Consider the following 25,119-nt stretch of genomic DNA (forward strand, 5'->3'; position numbering starts at 1 on the left):
CACACTATGACCGTCGCTGATTGGTCGTGGCAATGGTCGTGGACGTTTTGCCACGACCAATCAGCAACTTGGATTTCCTTTCTATTGTCAGGTGACATCAAGCCCTGAGGTTAGTAATGGAGAGGCGTAAATAAGACGCCCCCATTACTAACCCCATAGTCACATTGTAAGAAAACACAGACACCCAGAATAAAGTCCTTTAATTGAAAAAAATGAGACTCCTTTAAAAACTCAATTAAACCATACTTACAACCTTGCCTAATTCCACCGAAGCCCTCATTCTCCAGTAACAAAACTAAAATAAAAAACAATATACCGTACCTCTCAGTCGTTCTGTCCCACGCTGTAATGCATGTCTGGGGATTAGTTTTCAACCTGGACGGTGCCAAGATGTGACCGTCCAGGCTGAGAACCACTGCTGAATGAGATGCTGAGAGCGCAGCCTCAGTGACGTCACTGAGGCTGCGATCCCAGCTGGGCTGAAATGCGGTGACCTCAAGACTGTGGGAAAATGCCAGTGATGAGGTCACCACAGTTCAAGCTCAGTGTCTTCACAGCAGATCACCGTGAGAATTTTTCACGGGGATACATAAGTTGTGTAGAGTTCAGCAGGTTGGTATACATCAGTAGTGTAGAGTTTGTCAGGTTCGCATATGCGAGTTGTGTAGTATTTGTCAGGTTGGCATTCGTGAGTTGTGTAGTGCTCATCAGGTTGGCATTTGTGAGTTGTGTAGTGTACGTCAGATTGGCTTACATGAATAGTGTAAGTCAGAAATTAATTTAGCAGTCCATGGATGTATGGTACAGTCCAAAGCATTCTTTCATACACAGACCAGGTTTGTCGGGGCAGGTGTCACATAGATAAGTGGTGTCCTTGCGTATACTCCTTCTGTAACACACTCGGCAGCTCTTTTGCGACCTTCTTTTTTTTGGGCTTTGAGAGACCTCCCCAGGAAATGTTGCCATGGTACGATACAAGAACCCTCAGTTCCGGATGTACTGGGACCTGCTACTTCCTGACCTCCATAGATAGGGCCTTGATAACTACCTCCTGAAACTAAAGGTATGACATACCGATCATGATAGCACAAAAGCGTGCACGGCCAGCTTCTTGTACCACACCTTGGCCATTCTCATGGCACTGTTCGGCTCCAGGGCTTGTTGCTGAAGTGATCAATGACCTGATGAACTTTGAAAAGACTGTCAAAGTTGAGGTCACCTCGAGGAGGACATGCATTATCATTATAATGCAAAACTTTTGGATGGCATCAAAATGTTTACGGGTCATGGCCATTCGGAACACTGGTGTGTTATACAAAACATCAACACTCCAATATTGCTGAAGTTCTTGCTTCTTCAGTAGACCCCTGTGAATAACCAGACTCCAAAACGTCATAATTTCTTCTGCGTTTCCACGAGTCCAGTTAGAAAATGATGACAAGCTGTTTTGTGACAAAAATTGTTGGGGGTACAAATTTGTTTGGCCCATCATGAGATTTACAAATTCCTCAGAGAAAAAGACTTTAAAAAAGTCTATTTCTGTGAGGCCAGTGGTGCCAGATCTGATTCCTGACAAAATCAGGAATCAGTGGCTCATAATCTGAGGTCCACAGGAGGTCAGAAACAGTGGGCGGTGGTTCAGTTTCTGTCTTGGGGCATCTACGTGGCAGTTTGGTATCGCTGGAAGAGGTTGAGAAGAAAAAATGACAGAAGGCGGGATCTTCTCCCTCACTTTCAGTGTTGGAGGCAAGGAAAGCGTATGCCTCTTCCACTGAATACTGGGGTTTGGAACGAGTGGGACTTTTTTTTTTATGTATGTGATGTTTATTGAGTACCAAACTTTATTCGTGTGTGAGTGTATGTGAGTGCCTGGTGTAAGTTTTTATCCATTTTTGCAAAGAAAAAAAGCAGTAACCGGAGGCTGGTCAGCGATGTGTGTACGATTGACGCAGGGATGTGGAAAACAGCAAGCACGAGTGAAGTTCAGCGACTTGAGCCACTGATCAACGCTCAGTGGCTACTGCATGCACACACGGAGGTGGTGCAAAATGGAGGGGAGGGGGAAACATGGACAGAGACTAAACAAAAAGTCCTGGAAACCAGTGAGCACAGACATTGATTTGCGTCACTGATCAGCGCTCGGCAGCAGAGGGGGGGAATGGAGAGAGGGGGATTGGAGTGGATGAGGAGAGAAAAGGGATCAGGAACTTTTCTTTCTTCAGCAGGAGTGGCGATGATCAGACAGCAGTAGGATCTGTAATGTCACAGGCTTCTGTGGCACCGCAGAGCCAGACTTCTGTGTGCAACCCCCTCCCTCCTTCCCCCCGGGATGACAACTTCATGTGCACAGCTCCAAGAAGGCCCCAAATTTTAATGCTCACGGTGCCACATTAAAGATGAGACGTATTCATACATCCCAGGTCAATAAGGCCCAGGTTACAGGAACGTATGGATACGTCTCGGGTGGGAAAGGGGTCAAAGAAAGAGAGGAAAAAATAAAAATGCAAAACTGAAGTTTGGGTGCAGAGGCAATGGGTCACTGGTTGTCCGAGGAATATTGTGCCACGCTGAATGCACTCTGGCAGACAAATCATCAAGATCTGCTGGCAGCTCCCTTTTAAATTGTTGCCAAACTACATCACAGATATGCTTAGAAGGAACATGTCAACATATGTCAGTAACATACAGTGTCAGGCTAGCTCCGTTATACTGATTAAAATGATATCTTGGATAAAGAAATCCATCTTGTGGTTGTTTAATCTTTATTTTCAGTTTTGAGTTAATGATATGCTCGTGCTCCGGCGCTGCCTGTGTGTGGGGGAAATCTGCATGTGGTCTTTTGATTAGGCATTCACCAGTATGGCTTCTGACAGGTCACTGATTCCTCACTGACCTGCCTCCTAGTTTACATAATGAATATTATATATATTTAAAAAAAAATCACCTTCTGCAGGCAGGCAGGCAGGCAGGCGCCGGCACTGCAGTATAATCGCATCTATAATGTGTATTTAATTATTGTTTCTGATGATATACATAAAAAAAAAAAATTTCAGTCTGAGTATGGCACCAGTTGTACCTGCACAGTAGCAGCTATCGGCGATCAGATAGCAGCTACTCTTGCAAGCCATCTTGCTAGAGAAAAAAAAAATTACCGTATATACTCGAGTATAAGCCGACCCGAGTATAAGCCGACCCCCCTAATTTTGCCACAAAAAACTGGGAAAACTTATTGACTCGAGTATAAGCCTAGGGTGGAAATGCAGCATTTACCGGTGAATTTCAAAAATAAAAATAGATCATTATTTCCCCATAGCTGTGCCATATAGTGCTCTGCACCGTTCATATTTCCCCATAGGTGTGAACCATATAGTGCTCTGCACCGTTCATTGTGCCCCCTAGCTGTGCCATATACGGTGCTCTGCACCGTTCATTGTGCCCCATAGATGTGCCATATACGGTGCTCTGCACCGTTCACTGTGCCCCATAGCTGTGCCATATACGGTGCTCTGCACCGTTCACTGTGCCCCATAGCTGTGCCATATACGGTGCTCTGCACCGTTCATTGTGCCCCATAGCTGTGCTGTGCCATATACGGTGCTCTGCACCGTTCACTGTGCCCCATAGCTGTGCTGTGCCATATACGGTGCTCTGCACCGTTCACTGTGCCCCATACATAGCTGTGCTGTGCCATATACGGTGCTCTGCACCGTTCACTGTGCCCCATAGCTGTGCTGTGCCATATACGGTGCTCTGCACCGTTCACTGTGCCCCATAGCTGTGCTGTGCCATATACGGTGCTCTGCACCGTTCACTGTGCCCCATACATAGCTGTGCTGTGCCATATACGGTGCTCTGCACCGTTCACTGTGCCCCATACATAGCTGTGCTGTGCCATATACGGTGCTCTGCACCGTTCACTGTGCCCCATAGCTGTGCTGTGCCATATACGGTGCTCTGCACCGTTCACTGTGCCCCATAGCTGTGCTGTGCCATATACGGTGCTCTGCACCGTTCACTGTACCCCATAGCTGTGCTGTGCCATATACGGTGCTCTGCACCGTTCACTGTGCCCCATAGCTGTGCTGTGCCATATACGGTGCTCTGCACCGTTCACTGTGCCCCATAGCTGTGCTGTGCCATATACGGTGCTCTGCACCGTTCACTGTGCCCCATAGCTGTGCTGTGCCATATACGGTGCTCTGCACCGTTCACTGTGCCCCATAGCTGTGCTGTGCCATATACGGTGCTCTGCACCGTTCACTGTGCCCCATAGCTGTGCTGTGCCATATACGGTGCTCTGCACCGTTCACTGTGCCCCATAGCTGTGCTGTGCCATATACGGTGCTCTGCACCGTTCACTGTGCCCCATAGATGTTCCACATAAATTTGTGCCGCCGCTGCCGCAATAAAGAAAAAAAAACACATACTCACCTCCCTTGATTGCAGCTCCCGGCGTCTCGTTCCGGCGCCTCCATCTTCCCGGCGTCTCTGCTCTGACTGATCAGGCAGAGGGCGCCGCGCACACTGTATGCGTCATCGCGCCCTCTGCCTGAACAGTCAGAGAGCAGAGACGCCGGGAAGATGGAGGCGCCGGCCGGGAAGATGGATCGGCGCCCGGCGGCTGGAACGAGGACAGGTGAATATGCTATACTCACCTAGTCCTGGCGATCCTCGCGCTGTCCCCTCCTGTCTTCGGTGCCGCAGCTTCTTTCTCTATCAGCGGTCACCGGCACCGCTGATTAGAGAAATGAATAAGCGGCTCCGCCCCTATGGGAGGTGGAGCCGCTTATTCATTTCTGTAATGAGCGGTCCCACGTGACCGCTGAAGAGAGGAAGAAACTGCAGCGCCGAAGCCCGTGGGACGGCAGGGACAGCGCGAGGATCGCTGGGACTAGGTAAGTATACCCCAGCGCCCTCAGCCCCTCACCTGCCGACCCCACCGCTACCGTGACTCGAGTATAAGCCGAGGGGGGCACTTTCAGCCCAAAAATTTGGGCTGAAAATCTCGGCTTATACTCGAGTATATACGGTACCTCCTCCAAGATGGTGCCGCCGGCGCCTGTGCAGTAGCATCTATCGGATCGCCAATAGATGTTATTGCGCAGAGGTGGCCAGCGCCATCTTAGTGGAAACAATTTTTTTTTCCACAGCAAGATGGCGCCGGTGGCACCTGCGCAGTAGCAGCTATTGGCGATCCAATAGATGCCACTGTGCAGGTGCCGATTGCGCCATCTTGGAGGCAATTTTTTTTCTCTAGCAAGACTGTGCGGCCAGCGCCTGCGCAGTAGCAGCTATAAAATTGCCGATAGCTGCTACTGAGCAGGCGATGCCATTTTCAGACTGATTTTTTTTTAAAATTTAGGTATACCATCAAAAATAATAAATACACGTTATAGATGTGATTATGCTGCACCGCCCGCGCCTGCAGAAGGTGATTAAAAAATATATATATTTAATATTCATTATGTAAACTATGGGACAGGTCACTGAGGGATCAGTGACCTGTCAGAAGCGATACTGATGAATACCTAATCAGAGCACCACATGAAGACCTCCCACCACAGGCCGCCCCGAAGCACGAGCATATCATTAACTCAAAACTGAAAATAAAGATTAAACAACAACAAGACGGATTTCATCAACCCAAGAATAATTTTAATCAGTATAATGGCACCAACCTGACACTGTAGGTTTCTCAGCACAATCCTGCTGACAGGTTCATTTTAATGTGAGCTAAGTCTGAGACACTGCAGACTATGTAAGGTGGCACAATTACGCTGGCAGGCTGCTAACATTAGGAAGAGAACATGCGACTTGGCATTTTTTGTGTTGAAACTCTTTGTGGTGTACTGTCCCATTCCATCATGAAGGCTTCTTCATGGCATTGCATAAAGTCTCCAGACCAATCTCGGCTTTTATTGCATCCAAGACAAAATCAAGACTCACTGCTGAAGATAGACTTCCATTGCGGTCTTGCTCTGCACCATGATAGCTATTGAGAGTAGTGGTGTGAGATCAATGGAACACTTCCATGCGGTATGGCGTCCGCTAATCATTCCAGCAAATTTCACATTCAAAAAGTCAAAAGGCGTTCCTTCCCTTCCGAGCTCTGCTGTGCACCCAAACAGTAGTTTTCCCTCACATGCTCGGGAGAAATTGTACAACAAATTTTGGGGTTCATTTTTTTGTTATCCTAGTGAAAATAAAAACATTTTTGTGAAAAAAGTTAAATGTTCATTCCCTCTGCCCCCCACATTCCAAAAATTCCTGTGAAGCACCTCAAATATTAATAAACTCCTTGAATGTGCTTCTGAGCACCTTGAAGGGTGCAGATTGTAGCATGGTGTCACTTTTGGGTATTTTCTGTCATATAGACCCCTCAAATTCACTTCAAATGCAAGGTGGTCCCTAAAAAAAATGTTTTTTTTAAATTTTAATTCAAATTTTGTTGAAAAAAATGAGAAATTGGTGGTCAACTTTTTAACTCTTATAACTTCGTAACAAAAAACTATGTTTCCAAAATTGTGCTGATGTAATGTAGACATGTGGGAAATGTTATTTATTAACTATTTTATGTGAAATAAGGCCATGTTCACACTTTGCGGTTTTTACCGCGGAACCGCGGCGATTTTGCCGCTGCGGGTCCGCTGCAGTTTCCATTGAATTTACAGTAACATGTAAACCCTATGGAAACCGCAAACCGCTGTGCACATGCTGCGGGAAAAACCGCGCGGGAACGCAGCGGTTTACGACCCGCAGCATGTCACTTCTTTGTGCAGAATCGCAGCGATTCTGCACACATAGGAATGCATTGATCCGCTTACTTCCCGCATGGGGCTGTGCCCACCATGCGGGAAGTAATGCGGATAATGTGCAGATGGTACCCAGAGTGGAGGAGAGGAGACTCTCCTCCAGGCCCTGGGGACCATATTTGTGTAAAAAAAAAGAATTAAAATAAAAAACAATGATATACTCACCTCTCAGCGCTGGACGCGGCCGTCCGGTCTCAGGTTGCTATGCGAGCAGGACCTGCGGTGACATCGCGGTCACATGACCGTGACGTCACGAAGGTCCTTCTCGCACAGCATCTTTGGAACCGGACCGCCGCGTGCAGCGCCGAGGAGATCGGGACATCAGAGGGTGAGTATATCATTATTTTTAACATTACTATTGATGCTGCATATGCAGCATCAATAGTAAAACAAGTGCAGGATTAAACCCGCAGCGGAACCCACAACACAAACCGCGATAAATCTGCAGGGATAACCGCAGCGGGTTTGCCCTGCAGATTTATCAAATTCGCTGCGGGAAAACCCGCGGGAGAACCCGCAGCCCCCTTCCTACGTGTGTACATAGCCTAACTCTGATTTACAGGCATAAGAATTCAAAGTTTGAAAAATGCAACATTTTTGCCAAATTCCCGTACAATATGTAACGAAAAAAACAATCTCAGAATCAGTGGGATCAGTTGAAGCAATCCAGAGATATTACCTCATAAAATGGCACTGGTCGGAATTGTAAAAATTGGCCTGGTCATTAATGTGCAAACCACATTGAGGGGTAAAGGGGTTAAAATGGTTTTCTCACAAACAAAAGTTCACTTTACTAACTAGACCTTGGAATAAAAAGTAGTTCAACAATTGTATGTGTACTGTATAATTGCTGTGTCTGACCGTGCAGGGACATGGTCTGATCATACCACATCTCCTGGACAGGGGAGGGCGCAAAAGAATATACAGAAAGGACAGCAGGGGATCACAAATGATTCTATGAAGTAAAACGTTGTTTAAAAACCAGCAGAGAAATGTTTTACAAAAAGAATCAGCTGTGATCCTATTCTGTAATGTCAGTATCCTCTATTTTTACGTCGTCCCCTGCCCAGGAGCTGCGGTATGATCAGACCATGTTCCTGCACGGTCAGACACAGCAATTACACAGTACACAGCAGGGGAACATCTATAAGATTATCTCAGCACAGGAACATTTTATTTAAAAACCCTTCCTATTTTGGAAATTATTATTATTCCAAGATCTAGTGAATAAAATTAATTTGAAAAACCCATTTAAGGCAAACATGTCAATTTACAATATTTTCTTTAGCACCTAATAATAGTTCAAGTATTTAGCCTATTTAAATAAGAATAGCACTCTGTTTGAATAGTCCTATTGCACAAGATAGATTATGATAGATGTCGATTATTATATGTAAGGCTGTGTGCTGTTTTTTCAGACTCTAGTGTGTGTCCCAAACAAAAAAGTAGACACAAAGTATTTGTGACATTTAATAAGCATGTTGTGAAATATGTAGGAGGCATTTTTTTCCTGACCTGTATGGATAAGAAAAATAATGTCAAACAGCAAACAACTAAAAAAAACAGACCACAAGAGGGACAATTTCCAAAAAGTAATATTTCATTTATTATATTAAAACAATAACATTTCTCTTATATTAAACAATAGACACACAACGGATTAATGTTTCATATATTATCCCTTCCTTTGCCCTAACAGCTATTTTGATTTCTAGTTTTCTGGTATAATGGGGGTACTGTGGATAGGATGAGAGGGAGCATTTGACAAACTTGGCATGTGATGCTATAGATCATCGTGCAAGGGCATTTCTCAACCAAAGACATAAACGTGCAGTGATGCATAATAGCCTGTGTAGCACTTCCAGAGAGAGGCACGATTTGCACATGGCTTACAAATGTCAATAACTAAAAAAAAACAAAAAGCTAGAGTTTGGTAAGAGGAACGCATGGGCTGAAGTAGCAGAAGGCTGCTGACAGATGACTATGCTGCCTGCAAAGAAGTTACCCAAGTATACATTTTCTGCATGTCCCCATGAGTTTGCTTGAATGCGTCGCCTATCAAGTACATGTGAATTTGACATAATTATGAAGGCTGATAGGAGATCTCTACTTGAACTGTTAGTGCTAAGTTTATATTCTTCATATGTCAGCCTAATATAGTGATATGTTCTAATAGGTGCACGTAATAAAGTGCCTGAGTCTCTACGCTTCACTGATACACACAATATGCACAGCATGATAAATCCAGCCATATGTCAACATGCGCTAGTAGAATTAAATCTAGAATATATGAAATAAGTGCTTTGTTATTGCATTTGATTCAAATGCAAGACAAGGTCATATTCAGAAGGGATGTGCATATCATATTAAGGCTGTTTTACTACCCATAACAAGAACTCGTTCTACCTGAAAGTAGAGAGAAGATGGACTGTAGATTAAAACAAAATACCCACAAATAGTCATCTGTAGGTGTGAGGTTTGCATGTAACTTCTAAGCAAATATCTCTTGACCACAGCAATAAAACCACAAGAGGAATATAGGGGTACATAGAAGGGTACCAGTTAACTGTTCGTTGAACAGTTAACACTTAAAAATCTGCATCATTTTTTTTCACAGCTTTTAAACAAGAGCTAAGAAGAGACATTAAAAGTCCAGCAACCAAAACCACCCAAAAACAACTCTGGGTTTGAGCAATAATAAACATTGAAGCAGACGTGTTACAGCTGAATCACTGGTATGTATCTCACATGGACACAGCATGTTTTCATGCTTCATTTTGTGCACACATTTATTACCTGCTGTATTTAGGGATGGCGTACCCACAATACTAATGATGACAATGTAAAGTAAATTTGCACAGTAAGTTAGTTAGAAAAACATCTAAGTTGTGTGTCAGATCACATTTGATAGTTTATTGGCTGGCAGCTTTCAGCAGCTGGACACCAACTTCTTACATGTTAAACCAACACATCCCATCCGATAGTAGTGGTGGCAATGCTTGTAATGGAATCCTGGGCGTATAACTTAAATATGTCCTTATTTATTATAGGGCAAGAGCATAATAAACTTTGTTTGGTCCCACAGAGAAGAAGCCAGTATTAAAATGTACAGGCAACATTTTAAAGAATTAAAAAAAATATTAATTTAATAATACTCTTAAAAGGTAGTGTCACGCCAATACCTTGTACCATGGCTTTTAAAGACAATTCTGCATCTATATCATCCATTTCCATGGAGTGATGCTATATGGGATTGTGGAATCCTAAGAAAACACATGGATTATTGCAGATCAAGAGATTATGTCATGTTTTAACATCCTAAAACCACAGTGAAACAAAGCACCCAGATAACATACAGAACATAGAGTAATGAGATAGTCCATAGGGCCAACATATTATAGTTATACCTTAGAGGAAAAATAAAGAATATGTTACGCTTCTAAACCTTGCACCGATGCAGTTCTTTTCCTTTTGATTCTCATTGTTCCAATTTCTTGGCATAAAAGCTGCCACTATCACTGAACTCCTGAAATAGCTGCCCTTATGCCCTAAAGATTCCTAATGCAATCCAAATTAATATTGGACCACTAAAATATAATATTCAGCTTCCATGTATGGTATTATGGATCTGTTGCAGGACATATGTTAAATGGAAAATTTAGCAAAAAAAATGTAACAAATACATACTTTCACATACATCACAAATAAAATAAACAGACATAAATTGAGATGGATAAACAGTTTCCCAAGTGGAGATATTTCCAGAGGAATATTTCCATTAACAAACGGTGGATGAGTGATGTCACTGCTTCCCAGTGAATAGCTAGCTTACAAATTAATGATGTCGATAAAGATGGTGGATTCAGCATTCAACTCCCTCTCTTGTTTTTTGTTTTCTGAGAGTAAAGTTGTCATATAGTTGGCATACTGTCACATTTACACAGGAAGTATGGGTGCAGAAGGGTGTAGTTCTCAAGAGCTGGGCATTTCTGCTTTGCTGAGAGCAATAGCTAACTCCAGATCCTCTTGTTCCTGACGCTTTAATCGGTCTAGTCTCTCCTTCTCTGCCCGTTGGCTTTCTCGTTTGGCCCATGCTAGTTGCTGCTCCTCGTTCCCAAACTGTGGGATATGAAAATGAAAAAAATAAATAAATAAAAAATCAGCCATTCTGCCCTTCAACTCCTGAGCATTTTACACAATAATAATAATCAGCCGGAAAGCCTATTCTCCATCCTCTTAAAATTGAGACTATTTGTCACCATATCAGTCTCATGTACAGAATTTGATATACTGCAATTTAAAGGATGATAAGCACACAAACACAACATAAGGGCAACCTACACACATGATTAAAATATAAAAACTAATAAAACTATCAGGCCCTTTCATCAATCAAGTACTATTTGATTATAAACTTCATGGTATGACTGACAGAATGGTCTAGAACCATGGGCAGACATACCATTGGTGCAACCTATGCAGGGGCTCAAGAGGTAAGAGGGCCTAGTTCTACCTCCAAGGAGGTTCTGTCAAAGACACAACTACTGGACTGCAAAGGGCCCATATATTGTTCTTGCACAGAGGCCCTTTTGGGTCTGTGTCCTTCCCAACAGAAAGGATTTGAATACAGGGAAGCAATTACAGTTACGGCTATTCCTGGATATTCAGTACTCAGTTTCAGATTCTAGCAAAAATAAAAGTGTGAGAGATGACTGCCCTTATATGCGTCACATTTCCCAAACTTATACTGGAATTAATGTCTTGACCAAAAACTTCTCAGAGGGGTTAAATATATTTCAGCAAAGAAAAGACACCAGAATGAGAAAATGCTGCACACTGCACAAATAGGTACGGTAGATGTTTGATTTGTAACATGTTCCCAGCTTAGTACAGATGGGTGGCAGATCATTTTTAAAATCCCCAAAATATTGGAAGTGGACAAAAGCATACACACCCTATATTATATTAGACCTAACGGAGAAAACTTTAGAGGCATTCCTTTAGAATGATACAGAATTGTGTACTTTATTGTGAAGGCAATCCACTTGTAATCATATGACATTTCGGTCTTATAATGGACATTCACCTAGTGTAGAATGGAAGGAAAGAAATGATGTAAAGCAGTACTCGGGGAAACTGCAAATTTTCAATTTTGTGAAATCCGTTTCTGATAAAGATCTGATATTAGGAGCGAAATGTTATATGAATACACATGGATTGCTTCACAATAAAACAGAGAAATTTGCATCAAACTAAAAGAGTGCCAAGTTCTCTATATTACTCTATTTTGGGATTGAACACTATTTGAGCACCCACATCACAGGAGTGCCGCGCATCTCTTACCTACACGATTAGACCTGTCATGAGGCTACCTGTGACTGGTTGATCCATATCATTACCTAGGGAAACTGATAGGTGTATATAGAATAAAGTACCCTTTAAACTGCTCATCTCAAATCTTGTAATGCCCTTATTCACAACACATACATTGTAGTTCTATGTTTAGGTTTTAGTAACCAGTGCTTAGAGTAATTTTAAGGACAACAGCTATACATAATTCAGCAAGTTTTACCTTACGTAGTTGTCCCTTTTTATCTGAAAATTTATAGTATACTTCTCTTCATTTAGGTCATGCAACCAAATGGCGATAGCCCTGGGAAATTACATGCCTTCATGATCTCTTTATGGGGGTCACCATTTCAGTTACCAGAAGTGCTTACATGATGAAACTGAATGGAATGTACCACACACTTTCTCCATAGGGAGGGAGAGAAACAAATATCACAGCTAATGATGAATACAGTGGGTACGGAAAGTATTCATACCCCTTTAAAATTTTCATTGCAGCCATTTGGTTAATTCAAAAAAGTTATTTTTTTTCTCATTAATTTACACTCTGCACCCCATTCTTGACTGAAAAAAACAGAAATATAGTAATTTTTGCAAATTTATTAAACAAAAAAACTGAAATATCACATGGTCATAAGTATTCAGACCCTTTGCTCGGTATTGAGTAGAAGCACCCGTTTGAGCTAGTACAGCCATGAGTCTTCTTGGGAATGATGCAACAAGTTTTTCACACCTGGATTTATGGATCCTCTGCCATTCTTCCTTGCAGATCCTCTCCAGTTCCGTCAGGTTGGATGGTGAACGTTGGTGGACAGCCATTTTCAGGTCTCTCCAGAGATGCTCAATTGGGTTTAGGTCAGGGCTCTGGCTGGGCTAGTCAAGAATGGTCACAGAGTTGTTCTGAAGCCACTCTTTTGTTTTGTTAGCTGTGTGCTTAGGGTCATTGTATTGTTGGAAGGCGAACCTTCGGCCAAGTCTGAGGTCCAGAGCACTCTGGAAGAGGTTTTCATCCAAGATATCGCTGTACTTGGCCGCATTCATGTTTCCTTCAATGACAACCAGTCATCCTGTCCCTGTAGCTGACAACCACCCCAAGAGCATGATGCTGCCACCATCATGTTTCACTATTGGGATTGTATTGGGCAGGTGATGTGAGCAATGCCTGGTTTTCTCCACACTTACCGCTTAGAATTATCACCAAAAAAGGTCTATCTTCGTCTCATCAGACCAGAGAATCTTATTTCTCATAGTCGGAGTCCTTCATATGTTTTTTTTAGCAAACTCTCTGCAGGCTTTCATGTGCCTTGCACTGAGGAGAAGCTTCCGTTGGGCCACTCTACCATAAAGGCCCGACAGGTGGAGGGCTGCAGTGATAGTTGACTTTGTGGAACTTTCTCCCATCTCTCTACTGCATCTCTGGAGCTCAGCCACAGTGACCTTGGGGTTCTTCTTTACCTCTCTCACCAAGGCTCTTCTCCCATGACTGCTCAGTTTAGCTGGATGGCCAGGTATAGGAAGATCCATTTAAGGATTATGGAGGACACTGTGCTCTTAGAAACCTTGAGTACTGAAGAAATTTTGCTGTAACCTTGGCCAGATCTGCCTTGCCACAATTCTGTCTCTGAGGACCTTTGACCTCATGATTCTCATTTGGTCTGACATGCACTGTGAGCTGTGAGGTTTTATATAGACAGGTTTGTGCCTTTGAAAATCAAGTCCTATCAGTTTAATTAAACACAGCTGGACTCCAATGAAGGAGTAGAACCATCTCAAGGAGGATCACAAGGAAATGGACAGCATGTGACTTAAAGATGAGTGTTTTGAGCAAAGGGTCTGAATACTTATGACCATGTGATATTTCAGTTTTTCTTTTTATTAAATTTGCAAAAATGTCTAAATTTCTGTTTTTTTTCACTCAAGAGGGTAGTGTGAAAAAAAAGTTTTTGAATTTACCAAATGGCTGCAATGAAACACAGAGGGAAAATTTTAAAGGGGTCTGAATACTTTCCGTAACCACTGTATTACGCAGCTAGTGTTGCACAGTTATAATGCAAAGGATCACAGTTCTCACTCCTCCTCATATACTGATAATCAATTAGTTTATTTAGGAGAATATAAAGGGAGGATAAACACACAGTTACCACAGCAGTTAGACATGTTACTCGCTCTAGCTGCCCATGAGATGCTGTGCTGATGCATCAGCGACTGATAGTAGAGCATAGAGGAGAAGGAAGAAAAGTAAAATTCAATATTGAGTCTGAAGAAAAGAAAACAAAGATTTGAAATGCAGGAAGTAAGTACATTATATATAGGAGAAATGTAGATCGAGATAGGCAAGCAGGAGGGGCAGAGAAGCAAAAAAAATTGGAGTTGAATAGGTTTTTGAAGTCATGAAAATGAACACTCTCTTTGACCGCATTATCTAGAGTACATTGAAAAGTAGAAATCTACTTTTCCAACATCCTGGAGAAAGAATATGGGTGAGACTTTCATGTTAAAGTGCATCAATATGGCAGGCTGATCCTGCATTCAAGATTGTTATCGCTTCGACAGGACAACTAGTTCATGTATAAACCGGTAGTCCCATTTTCACTATTTCATTTTTTAAACGGCACTGGCAAAGTGAGCAGACACTGATTGATACTGTAGCTATATTCAATACCTATCATGAACTGTAATACAATTTGCTAATACAGCATCTCAAGTAAGGAATGTGATGAAATCCAAATATCTGAGGTTTTGTAGCTTGCATTTGTCTTGTCACCTGCCTTTCTCCTTTCTAAAGGAAGACAAAATTTCAATTGTCTTCAGAGGAAGAAAAGGAAATTGGGTTCATGGTAGGAAACTGGGATCTTGAAGGAAGCAGCTGCAAATACACAGAGCAAAGGATAATGAATATTTTGGAATGTCTGAGACTTAACTGCTTACTTTCAGCCAAAGATCATTTCAATGCTTTACTATTAAAGCAGTTTCCTAGAAATAAAAACATAGTTATTCCTATCAGCTTAAGATGGGCAAAAATAATAAACTCAGTTGTTTTTCCCCTTTCTTTGCTCCAATGATTCCTCTCTAACAGTCCTCTGGCCATTTTTTAAATGCTGCAGTGATGTCTTAATGACTATAATGTAGATCAATGCTGCTGCCACCCAGTGGTTTCAGCAGCTTGTGCCATCCCTATATCAGCATCACCACTGAGCTCAGTGATTGGCTGTAGTGGTCACATGTGCAGGAGCTGTGATGTCACCGCTGCAGTCTGTTAATAAAGACTTGAGCACTAGAAGAGACGTTGCTGGATCTGGGTAGGTGGAATAACAGCAGAGTTTATTATTTTCACCCATCTGCAGCCAGTAAGAATAATAAAAATAAATGACTGCAAGAAAACCACTTTAAAGAGTGATAATTACTGTACTGTCTTCTCAGTTGTGAAATCTGTGTACTGTTTTAATGAACAAGAAACAAAAGCATGACGTGCCCAAACATCAAGTCAGAACAAATCAATTTCTTACCTTGCATGTCTTTCGGCTTTCAGGAGTGATGCAAAACACCATATGTGCTATGGAAAATTTGTCCCTGTTATGTTGTACATTTGGGGCAAATTTATAGCTAACGCAATTGTAAAGTGCTATGTAAATATAGATTATCAGGACTGTTCAGCTCTTCACATCAGTGTGCATTCGATTCCACATGCCATCATTTGAAAGAAAAGTAGGGTCAACATTAAGATGTCTGCTGGCTGAATTGTGCTACACCGCAGAGGATACTAAGAGCATTTGGCCTTAAATTGGCCATACATGCTTAAATGTTCTACTTACAGTTTCTGACAGGTCTCTATATCGTATGAAAAATATGTGAAAGTGCAATTATTGTTTAAACACCCTCTTTCTAAAATACCAACCAGGGAGCTGAAAAAAAGGAATTCTGGTTCAGTGGACCACATATTTAGCGCTTCAGGAGTGGATTAATGTGAAATACCACGTGATCAGGAACCTATTTCTTTTCATCCCCATTTGGGACTTTTAGGGCATGTTTCACGAGTCTAATTGTTCCCATCAATATAATTAAAGTACCGTATATTCTCGAGTACAAGCCGAGAATTTCACCCCATTTTTTTAGGCAGAAATTGCCCCTCTCGGCTTATACTCGAGTCACTCACAGAGTCGGCAGGGGAGGGGAAGCGGCAGCTGTCTAATCATACTCACCTGCTTCTGGCGTGGTCTCTGCAGGTCCCTGGTTCTCTGGGCGCTGACAGCTTCTTCCTCTATTGAGCGGTCACATGGTACCGCTAATTACAGTAATGTATATGGACCCCACTCCACTCCCATAGGGGTGGAGCCGCATATTCATTACTGTAATGAGCGGTACCATGTTACCGCTCAATAGAGGAAGAAGCTGTCAGCGCCCGGGGAACCAGGGACGTGTCGTGCAGGGACCACGCCAGGAGCAGGTGAGTATGATGGGGGCATATTCACCTGTCCCACCGTCGGCACTGCTCCATCTTCCGCGTCCTCTGCGGTGACGCTCAGGTCAGAGGGCGCGATGACGCGATTAGTGTGCGTGCCACCCTCTGCCTGAACAGTCAGTGCAGAGGATGGGGAAGACACAGCGGCGCTTAGCGGTGGAATGGAAAAGGTGAGAATAGCAAGTGCCGGGGGCCTGAGCGATGAGGTGAGTATGTGACTTTTTTTATCGCAGCAACAGCATATGGAACAAATATCTCTATGGAGCATCTTATGGGGCCATGTGCAGCGTTATATGGGGCAAATATCTCTATGGAGCGTCTTATGGGGCCATGTGCAGCATTATGTGGGGCAAATATTTCTGTGGAGCATCTTATGGGGCCATGTGCAGCATTATATGGGGCAATTATTTCTACAGAGCATCTTATGAGGCCATGTGCAGCATTATATGGGACAAATATCTCTATGGAGCATCTTATGGGGCAAATATTTCTATGGATCATCTTATGGGGCCATGTGCAGCATTATATGGGGGCAAATATCTCTATGGAACATCTTATGGGGCCATGTGCAGCATTATATGGGGCAATTATTTCTACAGAGCATCTTATGAGGCCATGTGCAGCATTATATGGGGCAAATATCTTTATGGAGCATCTTATGGGGCCATAATCAGCATTTGTGCAGCATTATATGGGGCAAATGTCTCTATGAAGCATCTTATGGGGCCATAATCAACATTTGTACAGCATTATATGGGGCATATTTTAATATAGAGCATCTTATGGGGCCCTTCATAAACTGTATGGAGCATTATAAGGGACGTATTTTGTATGGAGCATTATATGGGGCCCATCATGAACTGTATGGAGCATTATACGGGGCTCCTGATTCAATATGGATATTCAAAAACACTTAACCTACTGAAGTCTCAATTAATTTTACTTTTATTGGTCCCTTTTTTTATTTTTGACATTTACCGGTAGTTGCTGCATTTTCCACCCTAGGCTTATACTCGAGTCATTAAGTTTTCCCAGTTTTTTGTGGCAAAATTAGGGGTCTCGGCTTATACTCGAGTATATACGGTATTACAAACAAGTTCTTAGTTAAAGAGGTCTATCATAATGACCGGTCAAGTAAGTCTTAATCCAAACACATCACAGCATTTAGTAAGATGGAAAATGAGTCACATTTGCATCTCTCATGCTGTAATATGTACTACCTTACTTTTCACCATATCTAAATATCGAGACTTTGGTTTTTCTCTTCCTTTTTAACCAATTAAATTTATATTAAACAGTTTTCTATCTGGAGTCTCTCTTATGCTACACGTAACAGTAGAAACATTAAGGCGACCCACAGAGGAATACACAAAGGGAGGGGAATGCTGAAGACTTTATCCATTTATTGAAAAAAAAACACACAAATTCTTATTGTATACATAAGTACAACATAGCAAAGCAGACATGCAAGAAACAGTGAGTCTGAGCAGCAAAAGATGCAAATTGCAAGGTGGTTAAAACTGCAACCCAGAAAAGAAATAGTATGATTTAGCATCTGGAAAATAGTGGTCTGGACCCCCATTCACTTCTTAATTCCTGCCCAGTCTAGAAGTATAATTATTGCGGAGTTTCCCACCAGGATTGGCATGGCTTTTCTTAATACATATTATTAAAAGGGTAAATGCATTGCTAGAACAGGAACAGACAAGTACATTAAACTAAAACATTCTGAGTCATATGAACTCCATTTTCCAAACAAAATAATCATATTTACGCTTATGCACTAAAAATTCTTTATTCCAGTATAAATTAAATGGGACCTGACCAGTGTAAGATTATCCAGTATTACTTACGGGCAAGCAGACATCAGATAGAAATGAAAAACAATCTATGGCTAGAGATTTATAAAGAAATTAAAGAATCATTATAAATGCACGAGCGCTGCTCAATCTCACAGCGCCAGTCATTCAGGTCTAAAGACTGCTGTATTTTACTATGACATACACTCACTATATTCATTAAAGCATATATATATATATATATATATATATATATATATATATATATATATATATATATATATATATATATATATATAAAAATATATATATATATATATATAATGTGTGTGTGTATGAATATATATATATATATATATATATATATATATATATATATATATATAGTGGTATGCAATGCTATTCAAACCCTTGGCTTGTTTTTACCTATTTTGCTACAACAACCTGTGTTTCAATATTTTTGTAATCCTATTTGTGTGTGATACATCAACACTAAATAGTATAAGTTACTGAAGTGAGAAAAATATAGGCATAAACTAACTTTATGGGATCAATAAAACTAAAAATTGGCATGTGCATATGTATTCACCCCTTTTGCTATGAAGCCCCTAAAAAGTTCTAGTGGAAGCAATTACCTGCATAAGTCACGTGCTTAGTGAAAGGAAGTCCACCTGTATGGAATCCAAGTGTCACATGGTCTGTCAGTATATAAACACCTTTACTGAAAGACCATACTGGTTGCAACACCATTAAGCAAGAGGCACCACTAACCAAACAACACTATGAAGACCAAGGAGATATCCAAACAAGTCAGGGCCAAAATTGTTGAGAAGTACAAGTCAGGGTTGGGTTATAAAAAAATATCCCAATCTCTAATGATCCCCAGAGCACCATCAAATCCATTATCATCAAATGGAAAGAACATGGGACCACAACAAACCTGCCAAGAGAGAACTGCCCACCCAAACTTTCAGCCTGGGCAAGGAAAGCATTAATAAGGGAGAGGCAGCACAGAGACCTAAGGTAACCCTGAAGAGGCTGCAGAGTTTCCAAGAAGAGACTGGAGTATCTGTTCAAATTATCACAATAATCCGTACACTCCATGGAGTTGGCCTTTATGGAAGAGTGGGCAGAAAAAGGCATTTACCTACACACAACATTTGTAAGGATTATTTGAGTTTTCCAAAAGAAATCTGGGAGACTCCCTAAATGTATGGAGAAAGACGTTGTGGTCAGATGAACTTTTTGGACACCAAGGTAAACACTATGTCTGGCTCCAAACGAACACAGCTTATCATTCCAAGAACACCATCCCCACAGTGAAACATGGTGATGGCAGCATTATGATGTGGGGTTGATTTTTGGCAGCAAGGAAAGAAAAAATGGTTTGAGTTGATGGAAAGATGGATAGTACGAAAAACAGGTATATTCTTGAGCAAAACCTGTTTCAGTCTGTCAGTGATTTGAGACTGGGAAGGAGGTTCACCTTGCAACAAGACAGTGACCCAAAGCATACTGCTAAAGCAACACTCGAGTGGTTTAAGGGGAAAGGTGTAAATGTTTTGGAGTGGAAAACCAAAGCCCAGATCTTAATCCAATTGAGAATCTGTGGCCAGACTTGAAGATAGCTGTTCAGCAGAGGAAATCATCTAACTCAAAGAAGTTGGAACAGTTTTTCCTTGAGGAATTGGCAAAAATCCCAGTGGCAAGATGTGGAAAGCTCAGAGACTTATCCAAAGCGACTTGCAGATGTAATTACCGCAAAAGGAGGCTCTACAAAGAACTGACTTTAGGGGGTGAATAGTTATGCACACTGAAATTTTCAGTTATTTTGTCGTATTTGTTGTGTGCTTCACAATAAAAAGAAAATGTTCAAAAAATGCCAAGGGGTGAGTACTTTTGCATGCTAATGTATATGTGTGTGTGTGTGTGTGTATATGACATTTCTGAAAAACAGAGTTTTGAAATGGCCTATGTCAAAGGATATTTAACATATGGAAAATTTAATGCTTTGTTTTTTTACTGGAGTAAATTTAATAAACAATTCAAGTTTGTTCCCTAAACATGCAGATGGATGAGATCTGCTTTGCATAGCACATTCATATCTATATCCGTATACACACACACACTCACATACAATATACTGTATACCCATACATAAGCTCTTGCAGACAAAAAAAAAAGGAAAAATAAAAAGGACAGAGGTAGAAAGTACACTTTCAAGCAAGTTTTAAAGAGAACCTGTCACCAGTTTTGTGACGTAGCAGCTAAAAAAGATCACCTTATTCAGCATCTGCGATGCATTCCCTAAATCCTTGTATAACTCCAACTTCCTCAGTATAACGCCGAAAAACCTTTTCTATTTCTCCCACGCTGTATGGTAATCTTCTCAGTCTGGTTTGATGGGCGTTGTTTCAGGCCTCTCTATCCCTCCCATCGACTGTTGCTTGCCGTCCTGCTTTGTGGATGACGCCGCTTATTTCATCCACATCGCTGAGCGACATCTCATGCCTGCTCAGAAATATTGCGTTTCGCACCTGCACAGTATGCTTTGCCCAACTGCAGACAAAGCTGAAAAACAGAAGTGCCATGCGCTGGCACACACACTTCCGGCTCATGTACTGGAACTACGTTTGCCAGCGAATGTGCAGTTCTGTATTTTGGCTTTGCCCGCAGTTTGGCAAAGCAAACTGCACAGGCGCAATATGTCGCATGGCAATGTGGATCCGTGTCAGGAGGATGGCGAGCAGAAGCCTGGAGAAGGAATGCAGAGGCTCGAAACCACGCCCATCGTACTGGACTGAGAAGATTACCTTACAGTACAGGAGAAATTAAAAAAGGTTTTCGGGAGTATAAAAGGAGAGTCAGGGGTTCTATAAGGATTTAGGGAATGCATAGCAGACGTTGAATAAGTTGATATTTTTAGCTGCTATTTCACAAAACTGGTGACAGGTTCCCTTTAAGAATATGGTTACCAGAGCATTAAAATGTGACCCTGCTGTCGAATTTCCACTGTCATGCGCTGTGTAGATAGCTGTACAATTAGCCAGACGTTACATACCCAGTGTATAGGGAGATATACATACACTCTTAGATAATGTATACAGTACACAGCTAAAGCAATGATCCACAGACTTTGTACGAGTCCTACATAGGATCATTACTCAATAAGTGAGGATAAAAATCGAGTCCAAATCAGTACTAGCCTGAATTGCTGTTTTTTTTTTTTTTTTCGATAAGCCTAGTCTATATTAGACCCAATGATGAAAAACACACTAAAAACAATAATGTAAACATAACACTTGTTGATCCAGGGACTTTACATAAAATGTATTCTTTTTCCAGACCACCAGTAACCTCAATAAAACAGAACACATCAACACAAATACATTAGGTATAAATAAAAGTGGTTTGACAACAGGTTGATAATACAGAGCAAGCCGTGTAAGGATTATTGGTTTAGCTCTTTACAGTTGCATCTTTCCCAATACAAAAGAGCGATGAGCAGCATTATACTGGGCTACAGATTAATTAATGGGAACCAAGGCTTCTTTATACGAGGGGAGAGGAGATTCAACTTACAGAGCCAAAGTTTGCAAACCCGGCAGATGTTCCCTTAGAATGCTTCCCTGGTTGTGAGGTGGCAAAAGGGTCTTTCCCACTGAATGGGTCCGTAAAAGCCTTTCTGCTTTGAAAAGGATCTCCTGGTTCTGTCCCAAATGGCTGAAAGGGATCACTGGACTTCTGAAAATGTGTTGAACTTAGATGAGTGACAGGAGTATTCTTACCTAGAGACATAAAAAAAAAATAAAAATAAATAAATACCCTCTTTCAACCGGATTAGATTTGTGGCCAGTCCTGTTATTTATGATTACTTGTATTGAATAGGTTTTCACTTTATATAATATTGCATTGTATATCCTTCATTATTATAGAGTTTGGTCTACTTATTTATTGTATTATTTTATTCAAATGGATATTTTGGCCAAAGTGTTTGTGCAATATAATTAATTACCATTTAAATACAGTTGTGTGAAAAAGTATTTGCCCCTTCCTGATTTCCTATTCTTTTGCATGCTTGTCACACTTAAATGTTTCAGATCACCAAACAAATTTAAATATTAGACAAAGATAACACAAAATGCAGTTTTTAAATGACAGTCTTAAGGCTATGTGCACAGGTTGTGGATTTTGATGCATCTCCTCAGCGTTTTTGGAAGAGCATTGCATCAAATCCGCAGTGTAGTGCACAAGCAATGTTCATCAAAGGGAAATCTAGAATTAGTGTGCACATGCTGCGGAAAAAAACACGTGGATTTGCTGTGTTTTATTTTCCGCAGCATGTCAATTGTTTTTGCGGGTCTGCAGTGTTTCTGCACCCATTGACTTCCATTGATGTAGTCAAACCCGCAGCAAAACTGCAGGTTTAAAAAGATCTGCGGTTTTGCTACGGAGTTGGGTGTGAGAAACGCTGCAGATCGGGAGGAGCAAGAGTATGTGGGTGGGGGGCCGTGGCTATGTAGCCGAAGAAGACGGAAGCATCTTAGGAGAGCTCCGTACATCCTGAGACATATCTGCCATAAATACTGAGTGGGACCGAGCGGTACCAACCCAAATCTGAGCCCTACATACCAGAGAGTCCCCTGGATCTTTTGGGGGACCGCTGCAGAGATCCGTGGAGTCGGGAGCCGCGGGAACCGGAGCGGGCAGGAGATCCCCGCAGGTGACGGCGGCCATTTTCAGAGCACGCGCCAGGAAGCACAGGACGCGGTGCTGCCAATTACCGGAGCTGAGCCCCCTATCATCCCGGAGGCGGCGGCGGCTGGCCGCGCTGGTGAGAGCAGCGGGACACCTGCATGTGGGAGCAGGGAGGGCGCACGAAACACAGCGCTGCTCTCTGTTGGATCCCTCTCATCTCGGAAGCAGCGGCGGTGAATGGTGCTGGAGAGCGAGGCGGGAAGCTTGCACGCAGGAGCGGTGAGGACTGGCAGGTGTCGGTACGTGCCTGGGGCAGCGGCCATTAATATAGCGCACACCCTGGCAGATAGGGAGTTGCGCTTTTAATCACATCAGCGGCGCTGGGCAGTGAGTGTGTGCCTGAAGAAGTAGGGGTGGTACAGTGTGTGCCCTGAAAAAGTGGGACCTGCGCCCCCCTGTCGGGTGGACATTTTCCCTACCAGTGCCATAGTACTACAGGGATTAACCCCTTTCTAGCTGCTTCCCCGGGGGTAACTGTGAAATTACACGGCCTGCGTATTACAGTGACTCTGAGCTTCCCCATAATTGCATTTGAGGTCGCTTTGCATAATCTTCTTGTGAACACTCATCATGCAGCACCCTAGAGGAGCTGCAGCTGCTGAAAAATTAAAAAAATATGCCAAGGATGATCCTCCTGATAATGTGCGCAGTCTTAGAAATAACCCTGCACCATCTCAGCGTAAAGGTCGCCCCTCTGATGGGAACGAGGAGAGAGGAGAGGATGAACTGACTCTTAAACAGGCATCAGAGCAGTTGATGCAAGCTATATCTCTCACTAGATCATCTCTCACAGAGAAAATAGAGGATGTACATACTGAGGTGGGGCGCCTGAGACATGACATGCAAGCTATGAGAGGGCGCATCTCAGAGGTTGAAACGAGGGTGTCTCATATAGAGGACACTATCACCCCTATGGAAGCTAAACTGAATAAAGCTGCTGGATCCGTGAATGCCTGGAAGCAAAAGGCAGACGACTTGGAAAATAGGCTGCGCCGCAATAATATCCGAATCATAGGTCTCCCGGAGCGGTCGGAGGGTCAGCAGCCTGAGCAATTTCTGGAGGAATGGCTTAAGTCTACATTGGGAGATGGATTCTCCTCGACATTTTCGGTGGAGAGGGCCCACAGGGTCCCGACGAGACCTCTCCCTCCTGGAGCCCCTCCGCGACCCTTTCTGGCGCGTCTCCTTAATTGTAGAGACAGAGACACCATCCTTCGCTTGGCGCGACAGAAGGGCCTCATTAAATTCGATAATGCTACCATATCGATCTTTCCAGATTTTTCCATGGAGCTTCAAAAGCAGCGGGCACGATTTATGGATGTCAAGAAACAACTTAGAGAGAGGAACATTGTCTACTCTATGCTTTATCCGGCCCGGCTCCGTATTGTTTATAAGGGCTCCTCCTTATTTTTCACAGACCCAGCGGAGGCGATCGAGTGGCTGCGGTCCCGTGTGGGATCGAATGCGGAGGACTCCTGACCTGGGTTCCCTGACTAATGGCAGTATAGATAGAGCTCTCTGTTTGGGTGCAGGGAATGTCAACAATACCGGACACTGAATCCAGTGAGGGTATCCCTTTTTCAATTTGACTGTGGGAGTATGGAAATATACTCCCCTATTGTTCAAGTTTTGTTCAGTTTGGTTTTATGTATTAGATTTGGTTGTTTACTAAGTATGGTTGCCGCTAATGCTGACTCTTTGCTCTGTGCGATGCCGCTGAACTACACCCGAATAGTAATGATATGCATTAATTTTCCCTTTAAGAGTAAACATGGGGGCTGAAATTATATGTATGACCTGGAACATACGAGGTATAAAAACCCCACGAAAGAAAATTAAGGTATTTTCGCAGATAAAAAAATACCACCCTCATGTTGTGGCACTAATAGAGACACATTTAACAAGGGACACAGTTCGATGTATGCAGAAACCGTGGGTACAA

The 25,119-nt window shown here is 42.4% G+C and overlaps 1 protein-coding gene across 6 annotated transcripts in view; it reads right to left on the reverse strand.

Moving 5' to 3' along the window:
• Positions 1-8,389: 8,389 nt before the first annotated feature.
• EPS15L1 (epidermal growth factor receptor pathway substrate 15 like 1) overlaps positions 8,390-25,119 on the reverse strand; it is a 393,851-nt gene continuing 377,121 nt past the window's right edge. For all 6 annotated transcript variants that reach the window (XM_069767732.1, XM_069767729.1, XM_069767731.1 and 3 more), the window contains 2 exons: positions 22,002-22,207; positions 8,390-10,931 (listed from right to left, as the gene is read on the reverse strand). In XM_069767732.1, coding sequence (XP_069623833.1) covers positions 10,785-10,931; positions 22,002-22,207 — 353 coding nt within the window. In that variant the 3' untranslated portion in view covers positions 8,390-10,784. The remainder of the gene's footprint in view (positions 10,932-22,001; positions 22,208-25,119) is intronic.

This window comes from Ranitomeya imitator, chromosome 1 (assembly GCF_032444005.1).
Source record: "Ranitomeya imitator isolate aRanImi1 chromosome 1, aRanImi1.pri, whole genome shotgun sequence".
Taxonomy (NCBI): domain Eukaryota; kingdom Metazoa; phylum Chordata; class Amphibia; order Anura; family Dendrobatidae; genus Ranitomeya; species Ranitomeya imitator.